Raw genomic sequence first — 24,728 nt, forward strand, 5'->3', positions numbered from 1 at the left:
AAACTAAAATATTCTGTATTGGACTAAAAGGAACTAAAAATTTATGTCATTTATACCCAGGGGGTGCACAATATAATATAATTAATGGTATTCTAGCTCTGTCAGTGATTTTCTTTCATTCATTCATCCATTTATTCATTTATGGCTGCGTTAGGTCTTCGTTGCTGCGCGCGGGCTTTCTCTAGTTGCGGCGAGCAAGGGGCTACTCCCTTGCCGTGCGCGGGCTTCTCATTGCGGTGGCTTCTCTTGTTGAGAAGCACGGGCTCCAGGCACGTGGGCTTCAGTAGTTGTGGCTTGCGGGCTCTGGAGCGCAGGCTCAGTAGTTGTGGCACACGGGCTTCGTTGCTCCGTGGCATGTGGGATCTTCCCGGACCAGGGTTCGAACCCGTGTTCCCTGCCTTGGCAGGTTTCTTAACTACGGCGTCACCAGGAAGTCCCTGTCAGTGATTTTCAAACTTCATTAAAATGGAGTGAATCTTTTAAGAAAAATTGCATGACTGCCAGTGGTGAGAAATTATTTTCATTAGGCTACGTAAATATGTATGAACCTAAAATTAGAAATACCCTCTGTAGAATTTAGAAGAGCTCTAAAATCAAAATAAACAAACTAAATACTAAAATTGCACAACCAATAAAATTTACATCACCAGCATGAATTTAATCCGATGGGTATTACTGATGCCATAGCATAAATGTGGTCCTGACCGAGGGCACCCAGTTGGGCATTTCCAAAGCACCACGGACTGTGCAGCGACTCAATTCTGCCGCTTGTTCTGCCCCAGTGCCCCGCGGCTCCTTGCGTGGCGAGAGTGCAGTGCCTTCGCGATGGCACAAAGAGCGGCGATGACGCCCTTTGCTGCAGGGTGGCCGCCTGGAGGACGCGAAAACCATGCAGGAGGCCCAGCAGCCCCTGAGGAGCATCTGAGACTTGCAGCCAAGCGTGGGGCAGGGCACAGGGCTCCCCACCCCGCGGCATCAGGAGGAAACGGAAAGGCGTCCTCTGCCAGGCCGCCAGCGTGAGCGGGCTTCCCTAAGCGCTGCGGACGACGGCCGGGGAGTCTAAGTGTGCATCCGCGGCCTGGGGCAGGCCCCCTGCCAGACGCTGGGCCCCGAGATGGCGGGAGGTCTGTCTGCTCTGCTGACCTGCTGGGTCCCCAAGCCGGGCCCCGTCCGGTGAGGCAGGAGCACACGGCTACTCCCACTTCTGGTTTCCCGAATGCTGGCTGCCAGGAGTGGACCGTTTCCACAAGGGTTCCTCTCCAAACCACCAAAGCCCGAGAGAAAAGGCCTCAAGATTCAATCACCTGAGGTCCTTAAAGAAATGGCCAACCACAGGAAAGCCCTCCAGCTGAAACGCCCACCTGCTCACAGACCTGCCTCTCTGCTCCACAGTGGCTCCACTTAAACAAGAACCAAGAGCTCAGGGTCGAAAAGACCTGTGAGAGAAAACGTCACAACCAAGGAGGCACGCGGAGGGAAGAGGGACAGCGAACCAACAAAAGATCAGCGAAACTGACAACTACCCTGGGCAGGGAGCTAATCCCTAAGGAGAGCGATGACGTCAGAACGTGGGCCTCGCGCCTGTTGAGGTGCCAGGCGCTCCTCAAGGAAGCACTCGCCTGGACTAACCCAGGGGACCTCACCACCGCCTATGGGGCAGGCGCTGGGCACGGTATCTGCATCCCACAGTGCAGGGTGCCAGCACATCCAGCGGGGTCCTTGGAAGACAGCAGCACGCCACAAGAAAGGAAAAACACGGAAGTGCTCCTGGAAATTCAAAGGGTAATAATAATAATTTAGAAACTCAAGACCTCTTCCAAAAGGTAGAACAAAAAGACAAAGAAGTGGACAATAGGAAAGAAAAGATAATGAGAGGATAGGTTTAGGTGGCCCATCACCCAGTTACCAAGTTCCAGAAAGATGACAGAAAAAAGGAAGGGAAATATTATCAAAGGAGTAAGACAAGCGTTCCCTTAAACAGCAGCAAGTACATTCCTAGGCTGACAGGGCACAAGGCGGGCCCAGCACGATGAATGAACAGGCCCGGCCCAAGGCCCGTCTCTCTGAAATGTAAAACACCAAGGACAAAAGGGAGATTCCAAAATTCTCCAGAGAAAACAGGTCACACAAGAGAGGAATCAGATGGCATCCCACAGGAGGCAGGAGAATGGTGAATGGAAGACCATCTACCCTCAAATTCTAAGAAAAAATTTTCAACCTAAAATTCTAAACCTAGCCAAATTTTCAAACAAGTTTGAGGGAGGAGTAGAGATGTTTTCAAACATGCAAAGAGCAAAAACAACGAAATCCCTTTATCAGGAAACCACTGGAAGACGCAATGTGGCAAAATGAGAATAAACCAAGAGGAAGGAAGATGGGGATCTGACATCTCAACAATGGCGAAGAGGGTCCCAAGACTGGAGCCACGCGGTCGACAGGCCTGGAGAGAACAGTCCAGCCTGAAGGAGACTGAGGCCAGGATAGGTCATCTGGGGAAAGGAAAGAAGGGCTTGGGATTATCTGCTGGGTTTGGGTAAAGTCACTGCTAGGTATCTGACAGATTTGCTGAAGTGACTGTTTTTTAAAACAGCACTAAAGACAAAGAACTAAGCATATGAAAAAATTAGGCAATCATTAGCTCTAGACAAAATGAAAACTTGTATGAAAACGAAAATGTACACTTTAGTTCCGTGATGAACAATATTTACAAAGTCAGCATAATACTGATGTAACCAAGACTCGCAAGAGAATTCTCTTGAAGCCTCTCTTTAGGGGAGGAGGCGAGTATGTGTGGGTGGAAGGTGATGTTAGCAAAACAGCTAAATCATCAGTTACGATGAACAGGAAGTCAGTACTTACTGTTCAGACTCACAGATCAAAAGCTAGCAGTGTCTGACATTCCTCAGAGGCTGCTAAGGATGCTGCGAGGGGGCAGCTGGTAAGGAAAGAGGCACTGGATGTCAGATACCATTACTGCGCCACAAGGAAGCAGGGACAAGAAATGGGGAGGGGGAGGACTCGAAGGGGAAATGCAGTCACTGGGGTTTTTAAAGGACAGAGGATATAAAGTCATGTCCGTGTGCCATGGGCATAATGTGGCAGCGGGGGCAGACGCGGACGGTGCAGGAGCGAGAACAGGGTTACAGGATGAGCAGGCAGGGACGGAGACGCAGAGCGTGAGCCGGGGGGTGGGGGTGGGGGTGGGGGGATGGTGGTGGTGAAGGGTGGGGGCGGGGCTGCTAAAAGTCAAAGCGGGAGGTACAGGCGATCTGGGAGAACATACGAAGGAGGTCTTCCCAGAAAGTCAGGAGCGACCGCACTAGGGAAATGCAGGTCTGTCTCACAGCATCAATGCCCATGTGAGATTTGAGGGCAGTAGTTTTCTAAATCCAGCAAACGTCCAGAATGACTACTATAAGCCGGTGCTGCACAGGCACTGGGGACACAACGAACAAGGCCAAGTCCCTGCCCTGCTAGGATGGACACTTTTGTGAATGAATCATAACCAGCACAGCTCCCGCAGCCGCATGTTTCCACCCTGCCCGGTGCCTCGGGTGCAGGCTGAGAGTAGGCAGATGCTCGGTTCAACTAGGTTTGGGGTTTTACCAGGAGTATGAACCCAGGGGCTGAGAGAGGCCAGAAGGTTAAGAGCGAGCCAGAAGTAACACAGCATTAGACCCTGGAACCCAGCCGAGGGGAGGGAGCAGAGCAGGGAGAAGGGTGAGGGACAGGGACAGACAGTACTGAGGAAGGTGCAATGGGGGCAGGAGTCCAGCTGAGCTGGAAGCATGGGAGGGAGGCAGAAACCCCAGGGGAGAAGCACCTTAAACTAAGATTTCAGAAGTAGTACAGCTGGTGACGACCAGGACGCACAGGGTTATGGACCAGCTCAGATGGGGCAGCACCGAGGAGATCTAGAACCACGCCGCTGGATCCCAGAGCCTAGAACCACGGACAGATCACTTACACAGATACAAAGCCACAGAAATGAGGGAAGACAGGCAGCTGTGGTGGCAGATTCTGGGGGGGAGTATACAAGTGTTTGTTATATTATTCTTGTACTTTTCCAAGTTTTTAAGCTTTTCAAAACGAAAACATACAGATGTGAGTACTTCATTTCCTCTACTTTCATCAGTCTCACTGCCACTGTCTTATGTCCAAAGTGACCATAATCTCTGGCTGAATTATTGTGACAGCCTCCTAAGTGCCTCCTCCCCCCACCTTGCCCCTTCGAGTCCAATCTCCACAAGGCACATGGAGGGATGTGTTTAAAGGAATAAGTCACATTACCACCCTGCTTAAAACCCTATCAATACTCAACTTTCCCAATCAAAATGAACCCAAAACAACAATTAGACGGGAGATGCAGTTTCCAGCAGTTTGTTTCATTTTCTCCCTCCCCTTCTCCTCTAGTTCAAGATGTGCAGGTCTATTTAAACACCACCTCCCAGCCTGTGATCACAGTGTGTTCCTGGTAAGGAACACAGCTCTGCTGACCTACACAGCCATCAGCAGGATTAATGTCTGCATGTCCCTCATGAGACCACTACCCCCCTTCCTCACTACTAGGAACTGCATGAGGATCAGTCCCAGAAAGTGGTCACTATTAAAATCAGTCATCTACTCCCCACTAAGGTATCATCAAAACTAATCCTAGGCCAGTAAAATAGGAAATGGTGTTCAACCTCTTCAGCCGTCAGGGAAAGAAGGCAAGTAAAAACCACACTGAGACACCACTACATGCCCAGGGAAATGGCTGAAATTAAAGACTGTTCCAAGTGTTTGCAAGGATAGGGAACAACAGGAACTCTCACACACCACTTGTGGGAGTGAAAACTGGCAATATCCACAAAAGCTAAACGCCCACACATCCTGGGAGCCAGAAATCTCACTCTAGATGCACAGCCACCAGAAACACATACGTGTACCATTAAAGCACTTACAAGAATGTTCAGAGTAGCATGTTTGCAAGAGAAACGACTCAAATGTCCATCAACCGTAGAAAGGATGCATAAATTGTGGAATGTTCACATGGTGGAGTACCACACAGCAGTGGAAGTGAACAAACAAGCACTCCACATAACAATACGGATTAGTTTCATGAAGAAAATACTAAGGAGTACTTACACCACGATCCTATTTATATTAAGTTCAGAAACAGGGGAATGGAATCCATAATGTCAGCAGCTGGGGTGGAATAGGGCTGCGGGTAAGGGTTGGGTGCTTTCTTGATCTGGGTCATTTCCCAGGATGTTTGCATTTGTGAACACCGCTGTGCTGCACACTTGGGCATCTCCTGTGTCCTGTTTACTTCTATCCATCTTCTCCGCATTTGGCCCTGTGCTTCCCCAGCCCGACTCGAGAGTCCACCCTCCCCGAGCCTCTCTCTGACTACAGCCTCAGCCTCTCCTTGGAACGCTCCATCCATCTTCTTGCTCTGAGACATGCCGATCCCTGAGTTCCCCCAAAGCCTTCTCCGGTGGCGGCTGTTTGCTCCCCGACGCCCGCACACAGATTTCCGTCTGATGCTCCCAGACCACTGATCCCCCCTACTTCACAACACCCCCATCACACCTGTTCCTCTCAAACGTCCAGCACCTCAGCCACCCACACCTCACTTTCTGTTAATAATTCTGTGTATTCCTCTGAAGAACAGAAGTGCCCAGAAGAGATCGTCCACACACACACCCACGAACAAATATGGCACCTGCGGGGACTGATCCCCCCTCCCCTGTGGCAACGGGAGCAGCCGCTGCTTCTAGCTGGGACCAACCAAAGCGGGAGGCCCTGTGCTACTTGGCCTCCTCGAGGGCTGTGCTCCCCCGTCAACCATCCCTCCTCTCCCCTCTAACAGGCTGCTCCCATTTTCAAACAGGGGCGCTGCAGTCGCTCGTCTTAAGGAAGAAAGCGGCCCCACCCCTCTTCTGGCCTCTGCCGCCCTCGGTCCTCCGACAGCCGAGCTGGCTGGCTCACTGCACTCACTGCCTTCCGCTCTCTCCTGAGCCCCCCCAAGGACTGTCTGCTCCCACCACTTGGCAAGTGCACCATTTCAACCCACCCAGCTCCTCTGCCACCATCACCAAACCAGCCAACTTTCCCGGTGCATGAACGTGTAAGACGTGAACTGAGGGTGTGGCCATTTATCTCGCGCTCCCTTGCACCTGTCAGACTGGCATGCAGCCACATATTATATGACTTCATTTAAATGAAATGTGCAGCACAGGCAAATCCACAGAAACAAAGTAGGTCAGTGGTTGCCAGGAGGTGGGGGAGGAAAGATTGAGAAGGGACTGCTAGTGAGTTTCTTTTGGGAGTGATGAAAATGTTCTAAAATTAGCTAGTGGTGATGGCTGCACAATTCTGTGAACACACTAAAAACACTGAACTGTACACTTTAAAAGGATGAGTTTCATGCTATGTGAATTATATCTCAATAAAGCTGTTTTTTGAAAGTACACCATAAAATGACTGGATCAAGTCATTAAAAGGGTCTTCGCGACTTGTAATCTTTCTCGGTTATATTCTAAAAGTAGACTACATTATTTCAAGTTTTTCTAAACAAAACCCTGCTATGAATTTTTCAACAAAACACTATTTTTAATCCTCCTTCCATTTAAACCTAAAGATCCCTTGCTTTTGGTTTTGTTCTGTTTTTTTGGTTACTTCTTGCAAAGCACGTGCATAAGGAGATAAAGGCAGCAGAAGGATATGGTGCATCTTTTACTGTTGTTTATCAGGAAAATTAGTGTTTACATCATTCCCTAACTAGGTGTCTTGCCTAAAGAATTTCAGTAGACTTCAAAACTTAGGAAACCACATTTAACCTGTTATTAAAATTAAAGCCCACTGGAAAATTAATCACTCTTTTCAAGGAAAATCCAATTCATACAGAATATTCCATTCTATTCCCCCCACTACATGCTAAAAATTAGAAAGTTTTAACCGAAAAGGCTATCTGACTGTCCATATTAACCTTTCTCCCACACTTGAATTACAGCTAGGAGATTTTATGCTTAATTTCATGCTTAGTAATTCTTTCGGTCAATTAGAACTGTGTGGTCCACGGCAGAAGCCTGATCCAAACCAAGCCAAAGCACCCTGTAACTATGAAAGACAAGGCAATGTCTCTGTAACACAATCATCAACATACTTACTATAGACTCTTTTGAAAATTAAAAAGCAGCATCTTGCCCTAAAATGATTCCAGCCCACCTCTGCACACTGCATCTGGAGCAATTTTTATTTTTAAACACAAATGCGATTGTGCTATTTTCCCACTAAGACACACCACGTGAATCCCCACGGTCCTTCGGAGAAAGATCAAAATCCTCGTTCCTTCTCCCCTTTGCTTTCTATGGTCTGATCACCCAGGTCTCTTTCAGTTTCCTGACCTGGTCATAATTCTCCCTGTTTCAAGCCCTCCTCCACGTTCTACTCTGCCTGGACCACTCCTCCCATCCCTCAACCCAGTCCATGCCCATCCATCCTTCACTTTAGAGCTCAAAGAGCCGCTGCCCAGGGAACCCCTCTGACTCCTTCTGGAGCCCTCATCACAATGGCGATTCACTAGTTAATTGCTTCCCTCCTAGGACCATGTCTGTTGAAGAGCAGTGCTTGGCTCAGGGTACCTTCCACACCATGGACGGATGCACAAGAAGCAAAAGAATGAGGAGGTCAAAGTTCATTTATTGCCTCGGGGTCACTTACTACTCTCAGCAAGGTTTCTTCTTTCGGCCCCTCCCCCCTGCTGCATACCCAGACATGTAACACCACACAGCCCCTCACTGGAATTTCAGACTCAGTCAAGCCAGCAAGAAGACAGTGACTAGCACTCCTGTCATCTGCAGTAAAAAGGTCACTACCTTGAGGAGCTGGTACCAAAAGAAGACTAACCTCTGTCTACACGTGAACCTAGTCCATCATATTAGAAAAACACGGCTGCTAATGTTTCTCCTTCAACGCCAACTTCTGTTAGCATCTGTTAGGAACCCACACAGCCCTGAGATTCTCCCTTAGAACTAAGTACAAAGTTAAGTATATTTAAACACACATGAAAGAACTCACAGATATCTAAGTTAGAGAAACCCTAAAATAGGCAAGATTATCAAGTAAGTGAGAACTTTCCCAGGTGAATGATAAAACAAGTCAGAGTTTACCAAACTTTAAGCAATTACCCACCCCCACTTTGTGATTTTTTACTATAGAAAAAACTTGTAACAAGCTATTTTTGACCAGTCATTTCACTCAATGCATATAAATAATCCAATTTCCAAACACCTTTTCAGGAATACATTTATTGTTTAAGGGTAAAAATTTAAAAAGTGCATTCAATGACCAAAAACAACATAAGAAATGAGGTTAGAAACGTATCATTTCTATTTCAAAAAATCCGTATCTAATTCTGCCATAAAATGGAATGAAATTCTGATACATTCAAGAGAATGAGAAGACAAGCTACAGACAGGGAGAAAACATTTGCAAAAGACACTTCTGATAAAGAACTGGTATCCAAATATACAAAAGAACTCTTAAAACTCAACAATAAGAAAACAACCCAATTACAAAATGGGCAAAAGACCTTAACAGACACCTCACCAAATAAGATATACAGATGGCAAACAAGCATATGAAAAGATGCTCCACAGCATATGTCATCAGGAAATGCAAAGTAACACACAATACCGCTACACACCTATTAGAATAGTCAAAATCCAAAAACAATGACAACACGGAGTGCTAGAGAGGACGAGGGGCAGCAGGAACTCTCTCACATCGCTGGTGGGAACGCAAAACAGTGCAGCCACTGCAGGAGAGAGTTTGATGGCTTCTAACAAAAATAAACATCCTCTTGCCATACGATCCATCCAGCAATTTTGTTCCTTGGTATTTACCCAAAGGAGTTGACAATGTACATCCACGCAAAAAACCTGCACACAAATGTTTGTAGCAGCTTTATTCATAACTGCCAAAACCGGGAAGCAACCAAGATGTCCTTCCGTAGGTGAACGGGTTAATAAACTGTGGTCCATCGAGACACTGGAATATTATTCAGTGTACAAAGAAACGAGCCACCAAGCCATGAAAGACAGGGAAGAACTTTAAATGCTTATCACAAAGTGAAAGAAGCCAATCTGAAAAGGCTGCCTACTGTGATTCCAACTCTATGATATTCTGGGAAAGGCAGAACTATGGAGACAGTAAAAAAAACAATCAGTGGTTGCTGGCGGTGGGGGGGAAGGGAGGGGTGAACAGGCTGAGCAAAGAGGAGTTTGAGGGCAGGGAAGCGACTCTGCATGAGACTATACAGATGGAGACGTGTCATTACACATTTGTGCAAACCCACAGAACGCACAACATCAAGAGTGAGCCCTGAGGTCAGCTATGGACTATGGGTGATGATGATGTGCCAGTCTTGGCTCTTCGCAACACGTGTAACAGGCTGTGACGGGAGGGGGTGCTGACCGTGGGGGAGGTTGAAGGGGGAGGGTAGTATATGGGCGATTGTTGTACCTTCCTCTTAATTTCGCTGTGAACCTAAAATAGCTCCAGAACAATAAAATCTTTAAAAAATTCTGATACATGCTACAACTTGGGTAGATCTTGAAAACATTATTTGTAGTGAAATAAAGCAGATACAGATGGACAAATATTGTATAATTCCAGTTTTATATGCAGTTCCTGGAATAGGAAAATACACAGAGACAGAAAGCAGAATAGAGATTACCAGGGGCTGCAGGGAGGAGAGAAGAGGGAGTTGTTATGTAACAGGTGTGGAGTTTTCGTTGGAGATGATGAAGAAGTTTTGGTTATAGGCAGTGGTGGTCACACAATATTGTGAATGTAATTAATGCCACTGAGTTGTACATGTAGGAATAATTAAAATGATCAATATTAAGCTATGTATAGTTTATCACAATTAAAAAAAATTCCCAAACCTTTAAAAAAAAAAGCCAAATCCACTGTTATTTTTTTCTCTGTAGGTCAAATGAAACAACTAGATGCAACCTCAGGAGCCAAGTCTGGTGAAAGGTGAGGGCACCTGTTCTCCCTAAACCAAGCCTGCCCTCTGCCGGCCACCACCAGGCCTGCACAGCCAGCAACCCCAAAGGTAAATTTTTTTTTTTTTGGTCGTGCCACACACAGTTTGTGGGATTTTAGTTTCCCGACCAGGGATTGAACCTGGGCTCTTCCCTGGGCCCTCAGCAGTGAGAGTGCAGAGTCTTAACCACTAGACCACTAGGGAATTCCCCCAAAGGTAAACTTTCAATGGATTTCTAAAACAACAATTCATACAATTATATTATTTTACTTAGGAACACATTTTACCCTGAACAGTACTTTAAAAAGCACACAGAAAGTCCTAAGTGGATAATTTCATAATTCCAATCAATTTCTCTTTCTCCTACTGAATTCTACTGTGCTTTAATGGACATTAAGTAAACTGAGAATGGTTAAAATAAAGATTTTTTGCATTCTCTCATCTTCAGATTGATATCACTACTACATACCTGAACATAACCAGGGCTTGATGGCAGAAAAAAATTAATGATCACTGTGGCTAATACTACTTCAAGAACTATCTCTGATATTTCAGATGACTTCAACAACTGACAGATACATGCTTTTTGTTATCATAACCAAAGTCAAAATCTAAGAAATGTTGACCTCTAACATTCAATTAGATCCTTAAGGTCTAACAAAAGCAAGACAACTGGAGAAAAAGCAGCAGCAGTACATCTATTTCGATAAAAATTCAGAAGCAGGGAATTTATAGGCCAACTTCATGGTAGAAGTTGCCACTGGTGAAGGAAAGAGAGAAAAGTACAGGAAATGGAATTGGGGAGTTAAAAAAAGAGAGAGAGAACTTCAACTGTAACTTTTACATCTTAAATCTGAAATAAATATGACCAAATGTTGAGAACATGGGTGTTTACAATTAGCATATAATATTATATATATTTTAATAAATAAATATACCTTACATTTATATGTAACTGTATAATTAATAATTACATAATAATTATTGATATTATGTTAAGAATATGTATATTACTACTTATTTTAAAGAAAAACTATAAAGTTTATCAACATGAGGTGGCAGGGACTTCCCTGGTGGCACAGTGGTTAAGACTCTGTGCTCCCAATGCAGGGGGCCAGGGTTCGATCCCTGGTCAGGGAAGTATATCCCACATGCATGCTGCAACTAAGAGTTCACATGCCACAACTAAGGAGCCTGCCTGCCACAACTAAGGAGCTGGCAAGCTGCAACTAAGAAGCCCATGAGCCGAAACTAAGACCCAGAGGACCAAAAAAAAGAAAAAAGAAAAAAAAAGCTATAGAGGAAAAAACAGATATTGTTAAGAAAAAAAAAAAAAAAGTGAGGTGGCAAATGGTTGTCTCAAGATTTAAAGTATTTCTCCTAGGGACTTCCCTGGCAGTCCAGTGGTTAAGACTCCGCGCTTCCACCACAGGGGGCGTGGGTTCTATCCCCAGTAGGGGAAGTAAGATCTCACATGCCACAAAGCGCGGCCAAAACGTAAATAATAAAATAAAAAATAAATAAATAAAATATTTCTCCTATATGTAAGGTGTATCCAAAAAAAAAAAATGAAATTATGACATTTCTTTAGAACATGCAGATACACAGGTCACTGCAAATGGCCGAAACCAAGCCACAAGCAACCCCCATGAGATGGACAGTTAGGTCCATTTACAAACGCACTGAGGTACCAGGCATGAAGGCCCCCCTTTCAACAATCATCATCAGCTGGGCTGTCACTTTGCTTTGTTTTACATCTAGTTACAAATACTAGAGCTTCAGTAATATATATTCTTATGGATATCTATTTTGTCATCACAGATACCTGGAGCAGAGCAATTAAAACTCGGAAAAATGGGGTTGATACAAACCGCATAAAACAGATAAGCAATAGGATTTACTGTATGGCACAGGGAACTATAATCAGTGTCTTGTATCTTATAGTATAGTAATAACCTATAATAGAAAATAATCTGGAAAAAATATACATATAACTGATTCACTTTGCTGTACCTGAAAGTAACACAATATTGTAAATCAACTATACTCCAAAAAACCCCTAAGAAACAAAAGACCTTACAAAAAATGTTTAGGGTGTTTTCAAGTGGCAGCCTAAACAGCAGGTGTTCATAAGTAACAGGAAGGGAAACCATCCTCCGTTGTTATAAAGCTAGTCTTTTCCTTTTCTTAACTGGTCTTTTTCTTTTTATCATCACAAAAACAATGCTGCCTTGGTGTGGAACATTAAATAATACAGAAGCGTGTAGAATAAAGGCCAAAGTCCCTCTGATGCAAATCTGACCCCTCGCTAACCCTGGTCCCCACTGATGTTAGCCATCCTGCATCTTCCAGACATTTACAACCCCACTCAGTTTTACATGCGATCACTGTTCTGTGAATTGCTTTTTTTCACCTAACACGTCACAAACTTCTCTCCAGCAGGCACAGACCCCTTTACTCCACAATATGGGTGCACCACAATGCATTTAATCACTTCACTACTTTTGGGCATTTTTTTCCTGATATTTTATTGCTGCAATGCACAACTCCGTAAATACATCTTCATGAAATGCTGGCACAGGACTTCCCTGGTGGCGCAGTGGTTAAGAATCTGCCTGCCAATGCAGGGGACATGGGTTCGAGCTCTGGTCCGGGAAGATCCCACATGCCACGGAGCAACTAAGCCCGTGCGCCACGACTACTGAGCCTGCGCTCTAGAGCCCACGAGCCACAACTACCGAGCCTGCGTGCCACAACTACTGAAGCTGGCGCGCCTACAGTCCGTGCTCCACAACGAAGAGCAGCCCCTGCTCGCCACAACTAGAGAAAGCCCGTGCGCAGCGACGAAGACCCAATGCAGCGAAAAAAATAAATAAATCAAAAAAAAAAAAAAAAGCTGGCATATTCCTGTAAGTGGAATGAATCATAGGCTCCCAACCCTTGCTTAAGGTTTGATAGATACATGTGAAATTGCCCTCCAGAAAAATGAGTGTAGAGATACTCTTTCCAGAAATGTAAAGCAAAAATAAAACCTCACCACTGCTTTAATTAAAACATCTTTACGGGCTTCCCTGGTGGTGCAGTGGTTAAGAATCCGCCTGCCAATGCAGGGGACACGGGTTCGAGCCCTGTTCCGGGAAGATCCCACATGCCGCGAGCAACTAAGCCCGTGCACCACAACTACTGAGCCTGCGAGCCACAACTACTGAAGCCCGCGTGCCTGGAGCCCGTGCTCGGCAACATGAGAAGCCACCGCAATGAGAAGCCCACGCACCGCAATGAAGAGCAGCCCCTGCGCAGCAACAAAGACCCAACGCAGCCAAAAATAAATAAAAATAAAATAAATTCAAAAAGAAGTCTTTGCTCATTAATGCCCTTTCTTTGATGATTTATATGAACTCTCTTACCCCTTTTTAAAAATGAATGACACGTTTACAGATACGGTTAAAAATGAGGACTCATTGTTTGTTCCTTTTTTACACCCAAATTTTCCACATCATTATCAGGGAACTTAATACCTTTGGGGCAGGTATCATGACTAAGAATTCACAATTTATTAAAATACTTCCTATGTGCCAGCACTGTGCTACGTATAGCCCAAGATATAGAATTCATACACCCGCGTTTTAGTTGTGACTTTATCTCTGGAGATCTAGATAAAATAGGCTAAAGTCTGTTCCCCAGTCTGTGTAAGTCTAACAGCCTTACTAAGCTCTCTGTGAATTTTCCAAGCTCTTCTGTTTTCACGGTCACTCTCTGAGCTCCGGCTCTCAATACTTAGTTCAACCTATGAATCACTCCTGTTGTCCCGCACTGCTCCTCTTCCACACCACTACTGACCGAACAAAGATCTCAGCTTTTTCTTAATTCTCGACAGTGGCAACGGCAACAAAAAAAACGCCTATAGAAGACACACATACAGTGGACATAACTGAAAAATTAAAACTCAAGGTTAATAAAAAATATTCAGAGATTAGTACTTATAATGTATTAAAAAGCTTTTAAAATTGGTTTCTAAAAACCTCAGTAGAAAAATGGACAAGAGATACAACCTGACAATTCATGGAAGAAATAGAAATAGTTGATAAAAAAAATATCAATTGCCTAACTGTAAGGAAATGCAAATTACAACATTAAAATTGACATTAAAATAGCTAAAATTAAAAAGTTTGATATTCCCAGCATGAGTGGATGAAGGAAAAGTTTGGGGAAGGTGTAAGTCAGCACCGTCTTTTGGAGGACAATTTGGCAGCCTAAAAAGGTAAATGTTGGAGGCCTTTGAGTGTGGCTGTTTCTAGGACTCTAGCCACAGGAACGCCTGCCCCAGGCAGATGGATGGACAAGTCTCCTTACTGCAGCATCTTTAGTAATAGCAAAACTTGGAACCCACCAACAGAGGACTTGTTAAATAAATGAGTAATCCGTACAACTATATACTCTGTAGCCATCAAAAAGGATGAAATCGAGCTATGCAAGAAGGCAGCACGGTTAAAAATACCGACGTATGGGCTCTGGACCCAGAACACCTGGGCTGAAATCCTGACCTCAGCACCCACAAGCTCTGTGTCCTTGGGCAAGTGCCTACCTCTTCTGAGATTCAAGGTGCTCATTTGTAAACACAAGTAACAGGAGCACTGACATCCCCAGGGGCTATGTTCAGGGTCAAACAGGCTCAAGTGCATGCCCAGATCAGCAGAAAGCCCGGGTCACTGTGCGATCTCAAATTACACACTGCTGATGCAAAGAAGCAAGCAAACAACATTTATAATAGGAGTCACACTTTGCACGGGATTTAAAAACTGCTGCTTACACGCAAACTAAATTTTAAAACAAAAGTACATAGATAAATGAATAGGAAATGGTCTAAAAAACATACACACACTGCTAGGGGTCATTACCTCTGGGGAGGAATGAAGAAGAACTTTTGCTTTTACTCTTTTTACATCTGCATCATTTGAGTTACTTTAAATAATGAATGCTCTCCTTTTGTATTCTGAGACAAAAACAGCAAAATCCAGTAAAGATGAGAGGGGACAGTTAATCTTAAAATCTGCCCTGTTCTGTTATTCCTATTGCTAGTAGCTAGCTTTAAAGCAGTAGCTCTCAAAGTGTGGTCTGTGGACCCCTGCAGGTACCCAAGAACCTCTTCGAGGACCACAAGGTCAAAACTATTTTCACAATAATACGAACATCGCGTTGCCATTTTCACTGTGTTATCATCTGCATGAAAGAGCAAAAGCAAAGTGGCTGAAACTGCTGGTGTCCAGCACACGTCACTCAGCAGCATGGAACCGCACCAGCAGTCCTGCTGTTCACACCACGCGCGGGCAGGAAGAAAAGAAAGGAAATAAGCCAGTTTTACTGAGGATTATCCTTGATAAACCATCAAACGAATTAATTTTACTCAAACCCAACCCATTAGTATGAGTCTTTTCTTTTTTTTTAAGTTTATTTATTTTTGGCTGCGTTGGGTCTTCGTTGCGGTGTGTGGGCTTCTCACTGCGGTGGCTTCTCTTGTTGCGGAGCACGGGTTCTAGGCGCGCAGGCTTTAGTAGTTGTGGTGCATGGGCTCAGTAGTTGTGGCTTGCGGGCTCCAGAGCGCAGGCTCAGTAGCTGTGGCGCACTGGCTTAATTGCTCCGCGGCATGTGGGGATCTTCCCGGACCAGGGCTCATACCCGTGTCCCCTGCATTGGCAGGCAGATTCTTAGCCACTGCACCACCAGGGACGCCCCCAGTATGAGTCTTTTCAATATGCTTTGTGGTAAGATGGGCGCTAGGCACACAGCAGGTTTGCCGTACCCCCCCCCCCCCCCCCCCCGAGTACAGCGACTGTCTCAAGGAAAAGCACGTGCACGGTTGTTAGTGCTGCAGGTTGAACCAGCCACTTTCATGGAATGCCACTGTTATCTGAAAGAACAACTGACCAACTATGGTTGTTTAGATTTTGACATCTGGCAGAAATTTTCTTAAAAATAAACAAAGTGAGCCACTCACTACACAGAAAACAACTGACGGTATTTGTTGCCAATGATAAAATCCAAGCTTTCAAGAGAAATCAGAATTTTGGAAAACTTGTTTCTACTACTATTAATTTGACAGCTTCCCACTTTAAGACTTTTCTAATGAGATCAGTGGTGATTTTCTTGACCTTGTACAATGAAATGTATCAACATTTAGAAGATCCGAATAACTCAGTGTACCAATATGTATTTCCAAATGACCACGGTGTGATGCTACCAAATTACCCACATAAGCAAGGGATACAGTCAAAGTACAAGATAGAACTATGGACTTTAATGTTAACGGGGGTAAACAATTCATTGATATGGTCTCAGGTTCCAAAGTGTTACTAGAAGAAACCACCACGTGTGCAGTTCTGTTGTAGTATTAAAGTGGAATATCTACAATTACATGAAAAGCCTATTAAATCACCCCTCCTGTTCTAACTACATGTAAGTATGAGGCCAAATTTTCTTCATATATTTCGATAAAACAATTGTTAACTGATTGAATGTAGAAGCAGATCTGGGAATCCACCTGTCTCCTATTAAGCCCTACACTTAAAACACTTGCAAAGTATAAAACAATGGCACTCTTAATCTTTTTTGGTTTTGGTAAAGTTGTTTTTCATTAAAAATGTTATGATAACATGTAATAGATTTATTATTAAAGTGAAATAATAAATAGTTCCAGTTGTCCTAATTTCCAATACAGTAAATATTGATAGACATAACCCTCATGAACAAAAAGCTCTCTGATCCTCAAAAATTATTAAGAGTATAAAACCAAGAGGTTTTGGAACCAAAAGGCTTTGAGAACCACTGGCTTAGCACAGGGCAGGCAACCATGTGAAATCAAAATCTGGCCCTTGCTGATTTGTAAATAGTGTTACTGGCCCACTGTCACACCCTATGTTCCTGGGGTCTCTGGCTGCTTTCCTGCTGCAAAGGCACAGCTGAGTTGAGTAGATGAGACAAGACTGGCCTGCAAAGTCCGAAATATTTACTATTGGGCCCTTTAAAAAGAATCCGAAAACCTCTGATTTAGTGTAAGCTCACATTGCCAGCATTTGTTGTTGGAGTAGCTGAGCAGCTGGCATTTCTGTCTCCACTCGTACCCTGTCACCACCCATTTTCCAAAGGCCAGAGTGACTTTCCGTGAAGTTGATGTCACTCCTCTACTGAGAATCGTAAATGTTTATGATCACATTTACTTCGAAACACAATTCAAGGTGCTCAGCACGGTATTCAAGGCTTTTACTCATCACTCTGGTCCCTGCCAGCCGGCCCCGCATCTTGGGCCTTCCCCTTCTTTGCCAGACAAACACATCAAGTACTCTGGTTTCCCAGAACGCACCATGCTCTCTGCAATCTCCACTCCAAGCCCCCTCAATCTGGAACATTCTTCTCCCTTTCCTTCCTCCCTCTTCCTACACCCTGATTTCCTTCCCTTCACTCCCCACCCAAGTCTTGTGTACTGGGCACTCTATCACATTCCCTCCACATACCCTGCTCTCACGATGGTGCCAGGACCCAACTGCTTGCCAGTCGCTGTCTTAACACAGGGTTTCGTGAGGCAGAAACTGGGTTTCTCCACTGCAACATTCAGCATGAGCAGACCTTCAGGACGCTGCTGCGAACTTTTTAGATGAACTAAGCTGAAAGCTAGCCCCCGTAACACCCTTCATTTCCTTAAGGTGGCCCCCTGGAGCAACACAGAGTAAGCTACTCTCCTATGCAAGAGGGTCTCTTAAGACATCAACATTTTGCTATCATCAAAGAGAACACAAACAACAACTGTTGTCAAGGATGTGGAGAAAAGGGGACCCTCCTCCACTGTTGGTGGGAATGTAAACTGGTGCAGCCACTGTGGAAAACAGTGTGGCAGTTTCTCAAAAAACTAAAAATGGAGTTATCATATGATCCAGCAATTCCACTCCTGGGTATATATTCGAAAAAAAACAAAAACACTCATTTGAAAAGATATATGCACCCCAATGTCCACGGCAGCACCATTTACAACAGCCAAGATATGGAAGCAACCTAAGTGTCCATCGACAGATGAATGGATAGAGAAGATGTGGCACATCTACACAATGGAATACTACCCAGCCATAAAGAAGAATGAAATAATGCCATTTGCAACAACATGGAGGGACCTGGAGGGCATTATGCTAAGTGAAGTCAAAGACAAACCCTGTATGACATCACTTATATGTTCAACCTAAAAAACACAACAAACTAGTGAATATGATAAAAAAGAAGCAGACTAACAGATATAGAGAACAAACTTGTGGTTATGGGGTGGGGGGTATATAGGGGTGGGGAAATGGGAGGTACAAACTATTGGGTATAAGATAGGCTCAAGGACGTACTGTACAACATGGGGAATAGAGCCAATATTTTGTAATAACTGTAAATGGAGAGTAACCTTTAAAAATTGTATGAAAAATTAAAAAAAAAAAAAGACACCAGCATTTTAATAGTTATCAGTTACTGTAAGCCAGTTTGCCAAAGATTTTCCTGCATTACCTGGAATCTTTCTAACAACCTGTAATGGTCACAGGAAATAGCACCCTGTTTTACAGCTGAGGAACAGAAGGTAAGTAACTGTCACGTTAACACAAAGCTAGTAAGAGGGCTGAAGTGGAATTTGCACCAGAATCTTTCAGTATCTTGATTAACATCAAGTTGAAGAGCAAGCCTAACCCATATGATAAAACTAGGGAACAAGCAGGGTCTCAGCCAATGCTAACACCATGACATGCTAAGTGACAGGAAAGGATGTTGAGTGGCTGAGCAGTGTTCCATAAAGAAAGTGGAATCTGAGATGGATGTAGATGGATGACTAGGTGTGGAAGGAGGAGAGGAAACTAAAAGAATATAGAAATTCCCCACCTTTTTTTTTTTTTTGGCCGCCCCGCATGGCTTGCGGGATTTTAGTTCCCCGACCAGGGATCGAACCCGGGCCCCGGGCAGTGAAAGCCCGGCATCCTAACCACTGGACTACCAGAGAATTCCTGAGAAATCCCCCATTTTTTGAAAGCTCGCTGTATGTCACTTCGCTTTTACCAAAGACCTACAGCTTGCTAACTGAAATCTGAAGATTTCACTTTTGGAAAAAAAAAAAAGGGCAAAAAAAGCCTTCAGCATTTGTTTTGCAGGAAATGATTATACAGGTAGTGCACCCTGCGCAGTGAGAGGGGCCCCACCAAGCTCCTTCTCCAGGAGCTACACTGAGCATCTCAGCATCAAGCTGTCAGAGCTTTGAACTGTGTCTGAGCGTCTGGGCTTTTACCTTAACTCCTTCTGTGCCTCCAAGATGTGTCATAGGGTAATTGACACCTGTGGCTAAGGTAACTATTGCTTCTCCCTTTACACCATTTCGGCTTACGAAAGGTTTTGTAGGAATGCTCTGCTTCCAGACAGGATAGCAGGGGAAAGCTGTATTCTACGTTGGGAAAGAAATATGAGCCAAGATCAAGGCATGGGAAGATCACTGAATAATGATGGAAAAACCAAGAGGTCAGGCCCTATGGAAGGGATCTGGGGTGAGTGGAGAGATTGAGGGAGGTCAGGAAAAACTAAGAGACTGCTACTTTCACATTTAAATATAGCTACAATTAAACCCAAACACCTTGAAATACATGAGAATTAGTGAACAGTTGTACCTGACACTTCAACAACACCTTACAGGTTCAAAAGCACAGCACTGTTTTATCTCAACAAAAATCTTATGATGTGATTTCTAGATAAGCAAGTTGAGGTTCAGAAAGGGCCTTCAGGCTTGATAAACAGCAGACATGAACTGAACCCAGAACTTCCCATCAAAACAACAGATTTTTAAAATCAAGGAATAAAAAAATCAAGGAGTATGATTTGATATTACCATAAACCTGCACCCGATTATCTAACTAAGATCAGTCCAGCTTCTTGAACGCACAGCCTGATTTCAGAGACACTACAATGTAGCTGTGCTCAGTAAGTACACTGAAAGCATTAATCTTAAAAAACCATGCACATCTGATTTCTTTAAGGCAGAATCTCCACAGGAAAAAACTATCACAGTACTCTAGAAATAATGACTATGACTGAAAAGTTTTGCATTCACAAATATGGTATTTCATTGATTCTACAAAGCACATTTTCCCTCATTTTCACATCTTTGACATCACATGTATCTTACATTCAATGAAACACAATAACTTCCTGCTACTGATGCCCAAGTGCTCTTAATTTGTTACCCTTCACCAATTTAAATGTTTCTTTCTTTCATAACATCTATGTAAACCCTTTCAGAAAGGCTGGCCATACCAGATTACCGAGAAACCTACATTATTTACACAACTTCCCAGACTCAAGCTTGAATTAAGCAGATGAACCTTTAGTTTTGTTAAGCACTATGTCTTTAGAAAAAGATTAATGTCTAATTCAAAGCAATAGATTAGATGGTGGATGAAGAAACTGGTTAAAACAAAATCATCAAATAGAAAGCCTAGACACTTAAACCTACACACTCTGAGATGAAAAGAACCAGCTGCTCTCAAGCTATGCAAAAAACTATGTCAATGCAGGCAGTAGTTCATGACAAGCCCTTCCCTCCTCTAACCCGTTCCCCCTGTTCCTCCAGAAAATCAGAAGAGCAATGAATGTACAAAAGCAGCAGGCCCAGAGCTTCCCTGCGAGCGGGCAGCTGAGGTCCTGGGAGAGTCACTCGGCAGGCAAGGCCACCGGATCACTCACTGGACACCCAGGTGTTCCCGCTGCTTACTGTCTCTGTACTATCTGCTCTTCAAATACTTTGAGAATGGCCGTTCTGAAACCCTTGTCACTAATCTTGTATCATTTTGATAGGCACTCCCCTTCAAGACAGCTCATTTTCACTTGCTCTCAGAGGTCGGCTCCTGTAACCCTCGGTAGTGAGACCTCTCCTGAGCTTTGGAAGGACACAGCAATCCCACGGATGGGGAGCCACACCCCACACTGGGGGGCTTCAACACTACTGGCCACGAACGGTCACTGACGCAGCACAGCATGCGTGGGCCCTCGAGCCAGCGGGCCCAGCTGCCAACGCTGGCTTGGCCACTCTGCTGACCACGTCACCTGTCCTCTGGGCCTTGGCTTCCACATCTAAAACTGGGAAGAACAAGAGTTCCTCCTTTCCAGGGTTGTGTGAAGACTGAATTAATGGGCACAAGTAACTTGAAGCAATCTCGGGAACATAGTAAGACTTAACCATCTTTACCTCCAGGCTGGGTCTTCTACAAGGCTGTGGGGTGAGGGAGGGGCACCTAGCCCTCCAGCTCTAAGCTCAGTCACTTTCTGATCACTCACAGCAGCGGAAAGCAGAAAGACGGTACAAAATTTAGGGTTACCAGCGAACTCTGCAAAGTGGAGCTTGGAATAGAACAAAACCTTCAAGAACGAAACGCCTCACGAGCCACAAATCTGAACAAATAAACTTACTATACCTCTAGCCCTACAGTCCAAGTATCGATGTCCAGTAACCTCCCTTCAAGTACATCTCCCGTTAATTATCTCTTATCAACACTCCTTCACCAAGGTTGAGTCTGGGCACAAGCTTCACCACCAGCTTCTTTATTCTCGTTGCTTAACCGTCGCTAGCTGTTAGCAATTACTTTTTCCTTCTTTCTCATGGACTTTTATGGAAATAGTACAATTCAAACAGGTAGTATCACGACTGCTTGACGAAATAATGAATGTTATAAATGTGTTAACCCTGATAGACGATTAAGTATGGAGTAAGACAGAGAACTGTGAATACACACGATCAAAAAAACACGTGGGTAATTACCACAAAGCGATCTTACAAAATACATAACTCAAGATACCAAACTTTTAGATATAGTCAAAATTTTCCTTAAAGTAGGGATGTAAAACTGCAAAAAGTTCCAGTTTATTTTTATTTATTTATTTTATCAGGGCCAGTTTGCTCTGGCATGGGACACTATGAGAGGCCCAGAAAAAGTTCCAGTTTAATTCAGAGAACAAAATATTTCTGTCAAGATTTTTTAAAAGTAAAGAATACCATTTTCGAAGTGTAACATCACACTTAAAACACACCATTTTAGTTAGACTTACATTTTAATTCATTCGGCTTATCAACTAAACCTTCTTACAAAAAGGGAAAGAAACCAGAAGTTAAGACAGGCATTAAGCCCTCCCACCTTCCTACCCGTGAGTAACCGGGTTTTACTTTATCCCCGATAGAAATTTTGAGTAAGCTAAACGGTCACCCACTTGGCACTGCAAAGTGAAAAAAAACGTACCTTATGTGAATGTAAAGAAAAATCTCAATCTCAAATCAGATGCAGCTTCACAAATTTCTGGAGCACCGTTTTACCTGCTTACTGATCTGGGCACTGTTTGTCTCCAGATGTCAGAGGATCTCCAGATGTCACTCTGCCAGGGGGAGGTGCAGAGCGAAGGAGGACGGAGCCAAAGGTCACGCGAGCGGGCGCGGGGGGGGAAAGGCGCAGCACACCTGGCCAGAGGCTGCTGGTTACGTGGCGCAGAGAAGGTGTAGCTCACGCAAACACAAATACTTGTCAAGAGAGGGTTAAAGGCTCACCGTGTTGAGTAAGACGGCTGAACAACAGCAAGAGAGCCAGTGCCTGACTTTACCCTCCCGAGTCGCTGCACCGCGCGCACGGGCACGAGTCTAGGCGTTCTTCCTTCAGGACGACACGCGGCGCCGTGGGAAGCGCCCCCGCCCCCCCGCAACGCCGCTCCCCTGCGACCACCGTTACGGAAAAGACCAGCCAACCTCAACACCGCAAAGTTCACCAGTGCAATCTGCAGCAGGAACTTTAAAACACGCCGCCGGGGAAGGAGAAAGAGCTGATAAGAAAACTGAAAAACTCCGGAACCTCAGAAAGCAATCTAAAGCACCAAGGGGTCCGAGCCTGTTTTTAAAGAAGAAACTGAGGCCGGACAGGATGCCCCCATCGCACAGGTGACTGGACAGAGGCCCCCGACCTGACCCAGGCCGGGGCGATTCCCCACCCGACTCCTGCCAGCCTGCAGTTACCCCAAGCTTACGTTTCTCCAGTCCCCGGCTTCTGCAGTTACTTCCGGAGCTCCAGCAAACGCAGGAGGCAGGCACTTGCAACGGAAAGAACCCAGAATCCACTCGGGAGACCCGACATCTGCGCGCCCCGCGACCTGGGGCCCCTGACATAACCCCCGGGGCCGCCTCCCCTAGGGACCGGGCCGGCGTCGCCTCCCCGGCGGACCGGACCTCCGAGCGCGCGCCCGCCCCACGCCCCGGCCAGGAGCGGCCCAGCCGGGCCCCGGTGGCGCCCAGGTGCGCGGCCTTACCTTCCGCCACGTCCTCGTCCACGGCCCCCTTGACCTGCGAGAAACACCACTGCAAGTCGTTGCCGCCCGCAGGGCAGCCGCCGCCTCCGGCTCCTGCGGACACACCGGGCGCGTCAGGCTCGCGCCCCTCGCCCGCCCCCGACCCCGCCCCGCGCGGGCCCTCACCTGCCATGGCCGGTCGGCCGGCGCGCGGCCGGGGGCGGCCGGGCGCCGAGGCGGCGGCGGACGTAGGAGGCGGCCGCCGCGCAGCTGCCGCCCAAGCACCTCAGCCCGGCAGCCGCCGCCGCCGCCGCCGGCGGATTTTTTTTCCCTTTTCAAAATGGCGCCCAATGCCCGTCGTCCCGCTCGATGACGTCATCCCCCGCCGCCTCCGACGGCCGTGGGCGGGGGCGGGGCCGCCGGGAGTCTCCTCTGAGCGGAGCGGGGCGGGACGCACGGCCGCGGCGGGGGGGAGGGAGGGGGGAGGGAGCCACCCGGTGCGCCGACTGCGCCTGCGCGACCTGCGCTGCGCCCCGCCCCCTGGGAACGGGGCTTCAGGGCCGCCGGGAACGCCTCGGCCGGCAGGCGGCTGTAAGTTCGGAGCTTGGTGCTCCCCTGAATATCAGCCGCTGGGTTGCTGCCGGCCGTTCGCCCCTCTGGGGAGTTTTGGAGGCCGCGAGACTGCCCCGGACCCTAGCCCGAGCCGGGCCCGTCCCTAGAGTCTTTGGCCAATGGAAGCGCGATCCTTCGGCGGAGCAGCCAATGGAGAGCGCGCTCAGTGGCCGGTGGGCGGAGCTTCTGGGCCGGGCCGCACCTGGAGCGCCCCGCACCTGAGAGCATCATGCCGGCCCACCGCCCGTGGCCGCACTGCAAATCACTCTCCTCGGACACAGCTGGAGCCCCGGTAATCGGCGTCCACCTTTGACGGCAGCCCTGCACAGAGCTCACGTTGTCTACCAGGGCTCCTTGAGCCCCCATCACTGTACAATCTTAGGGAAATGGTGTTGCAGTACAGTGTGCCCATCGTCCCTTCATTCCTGGGTGTGTTTTCTGTGGCCTACGGAGGGATTATTCATTTGTGGGGTTTATGTGTCCGAAATCATAACTTCTTTCAGTGATATTGTGAAGTTGGTAGTTACCATGTGGCACCTCTGGAAGATGATCATTCCAAATCAGGAACATTTGTCCGCTTAACAAATATTATTTTTTGATCAGCTCGTGCTATGTGCCACACTGTTCACGGCCCAGGAGATGCAGGGGTAAACAGAGCAAATGCCTACCCTCAGGGAGCTTACATCTCAGTTTAGGGATCCAGAAAATAGCAGGAGTGGGCTCCCCTGGTGGTGCAGTGCTTAAGAATCCGCCTGCC

General features: G+C 46.1%; 1 protein-coding gene across 4 annotated transcripts in view; it reads right to left on the minus strand.

The window, feature by feature from the left end:
• The window catches only part of PPP2R2D (protein phosphatase 2 regulatory subunit Bdelta), a 46,948-nt gene extending 23,357 nt beyond the window's left edge, over positions 1 to 23,591 (minus strand). For all 4 annotated transcript variants that reach the window (XR_009498026.1, XR_009498027.1, XR_009498025.1 and 1 more), the window contains exons 1-2: positions 23,546 to 23,591; positions 23,381 to 23,473 (exon numbers count right to left, since the gene is read on the minus strand). Coding sequence is in view for 1 of the 4 variants with exons in the window: in XM_059900387.1 (XP_059756370.1) it covers positions 23,381 to 23,473; positions 23,546 to 23,552 (100 nt within the window). In the remaining 3 variants the exon portion in view is untranslated. The remainder of the gene's footprint in view (positions 1 to 23,380; positions 23,474 to 23,545) is intronic.
• Positions 23,592 to 24,728: the final 1,137 nt, after the last annotated feature.

Source organism: Balaenoptera ricei, chromosome 16 (assembly GCF_028023285.1).
Source record: "Balaenoptera ricei isolate mBalRic1 chromosome 16, mBalRic1.hap2, whole genome shotgun sequence".
Lineage (NCBI taxonomy): Eukaryota > Metazoa > Chordata > Mammalia > Artiodactyla > Balaenopteridae > Balaenoptera > Balaenoptera ricei.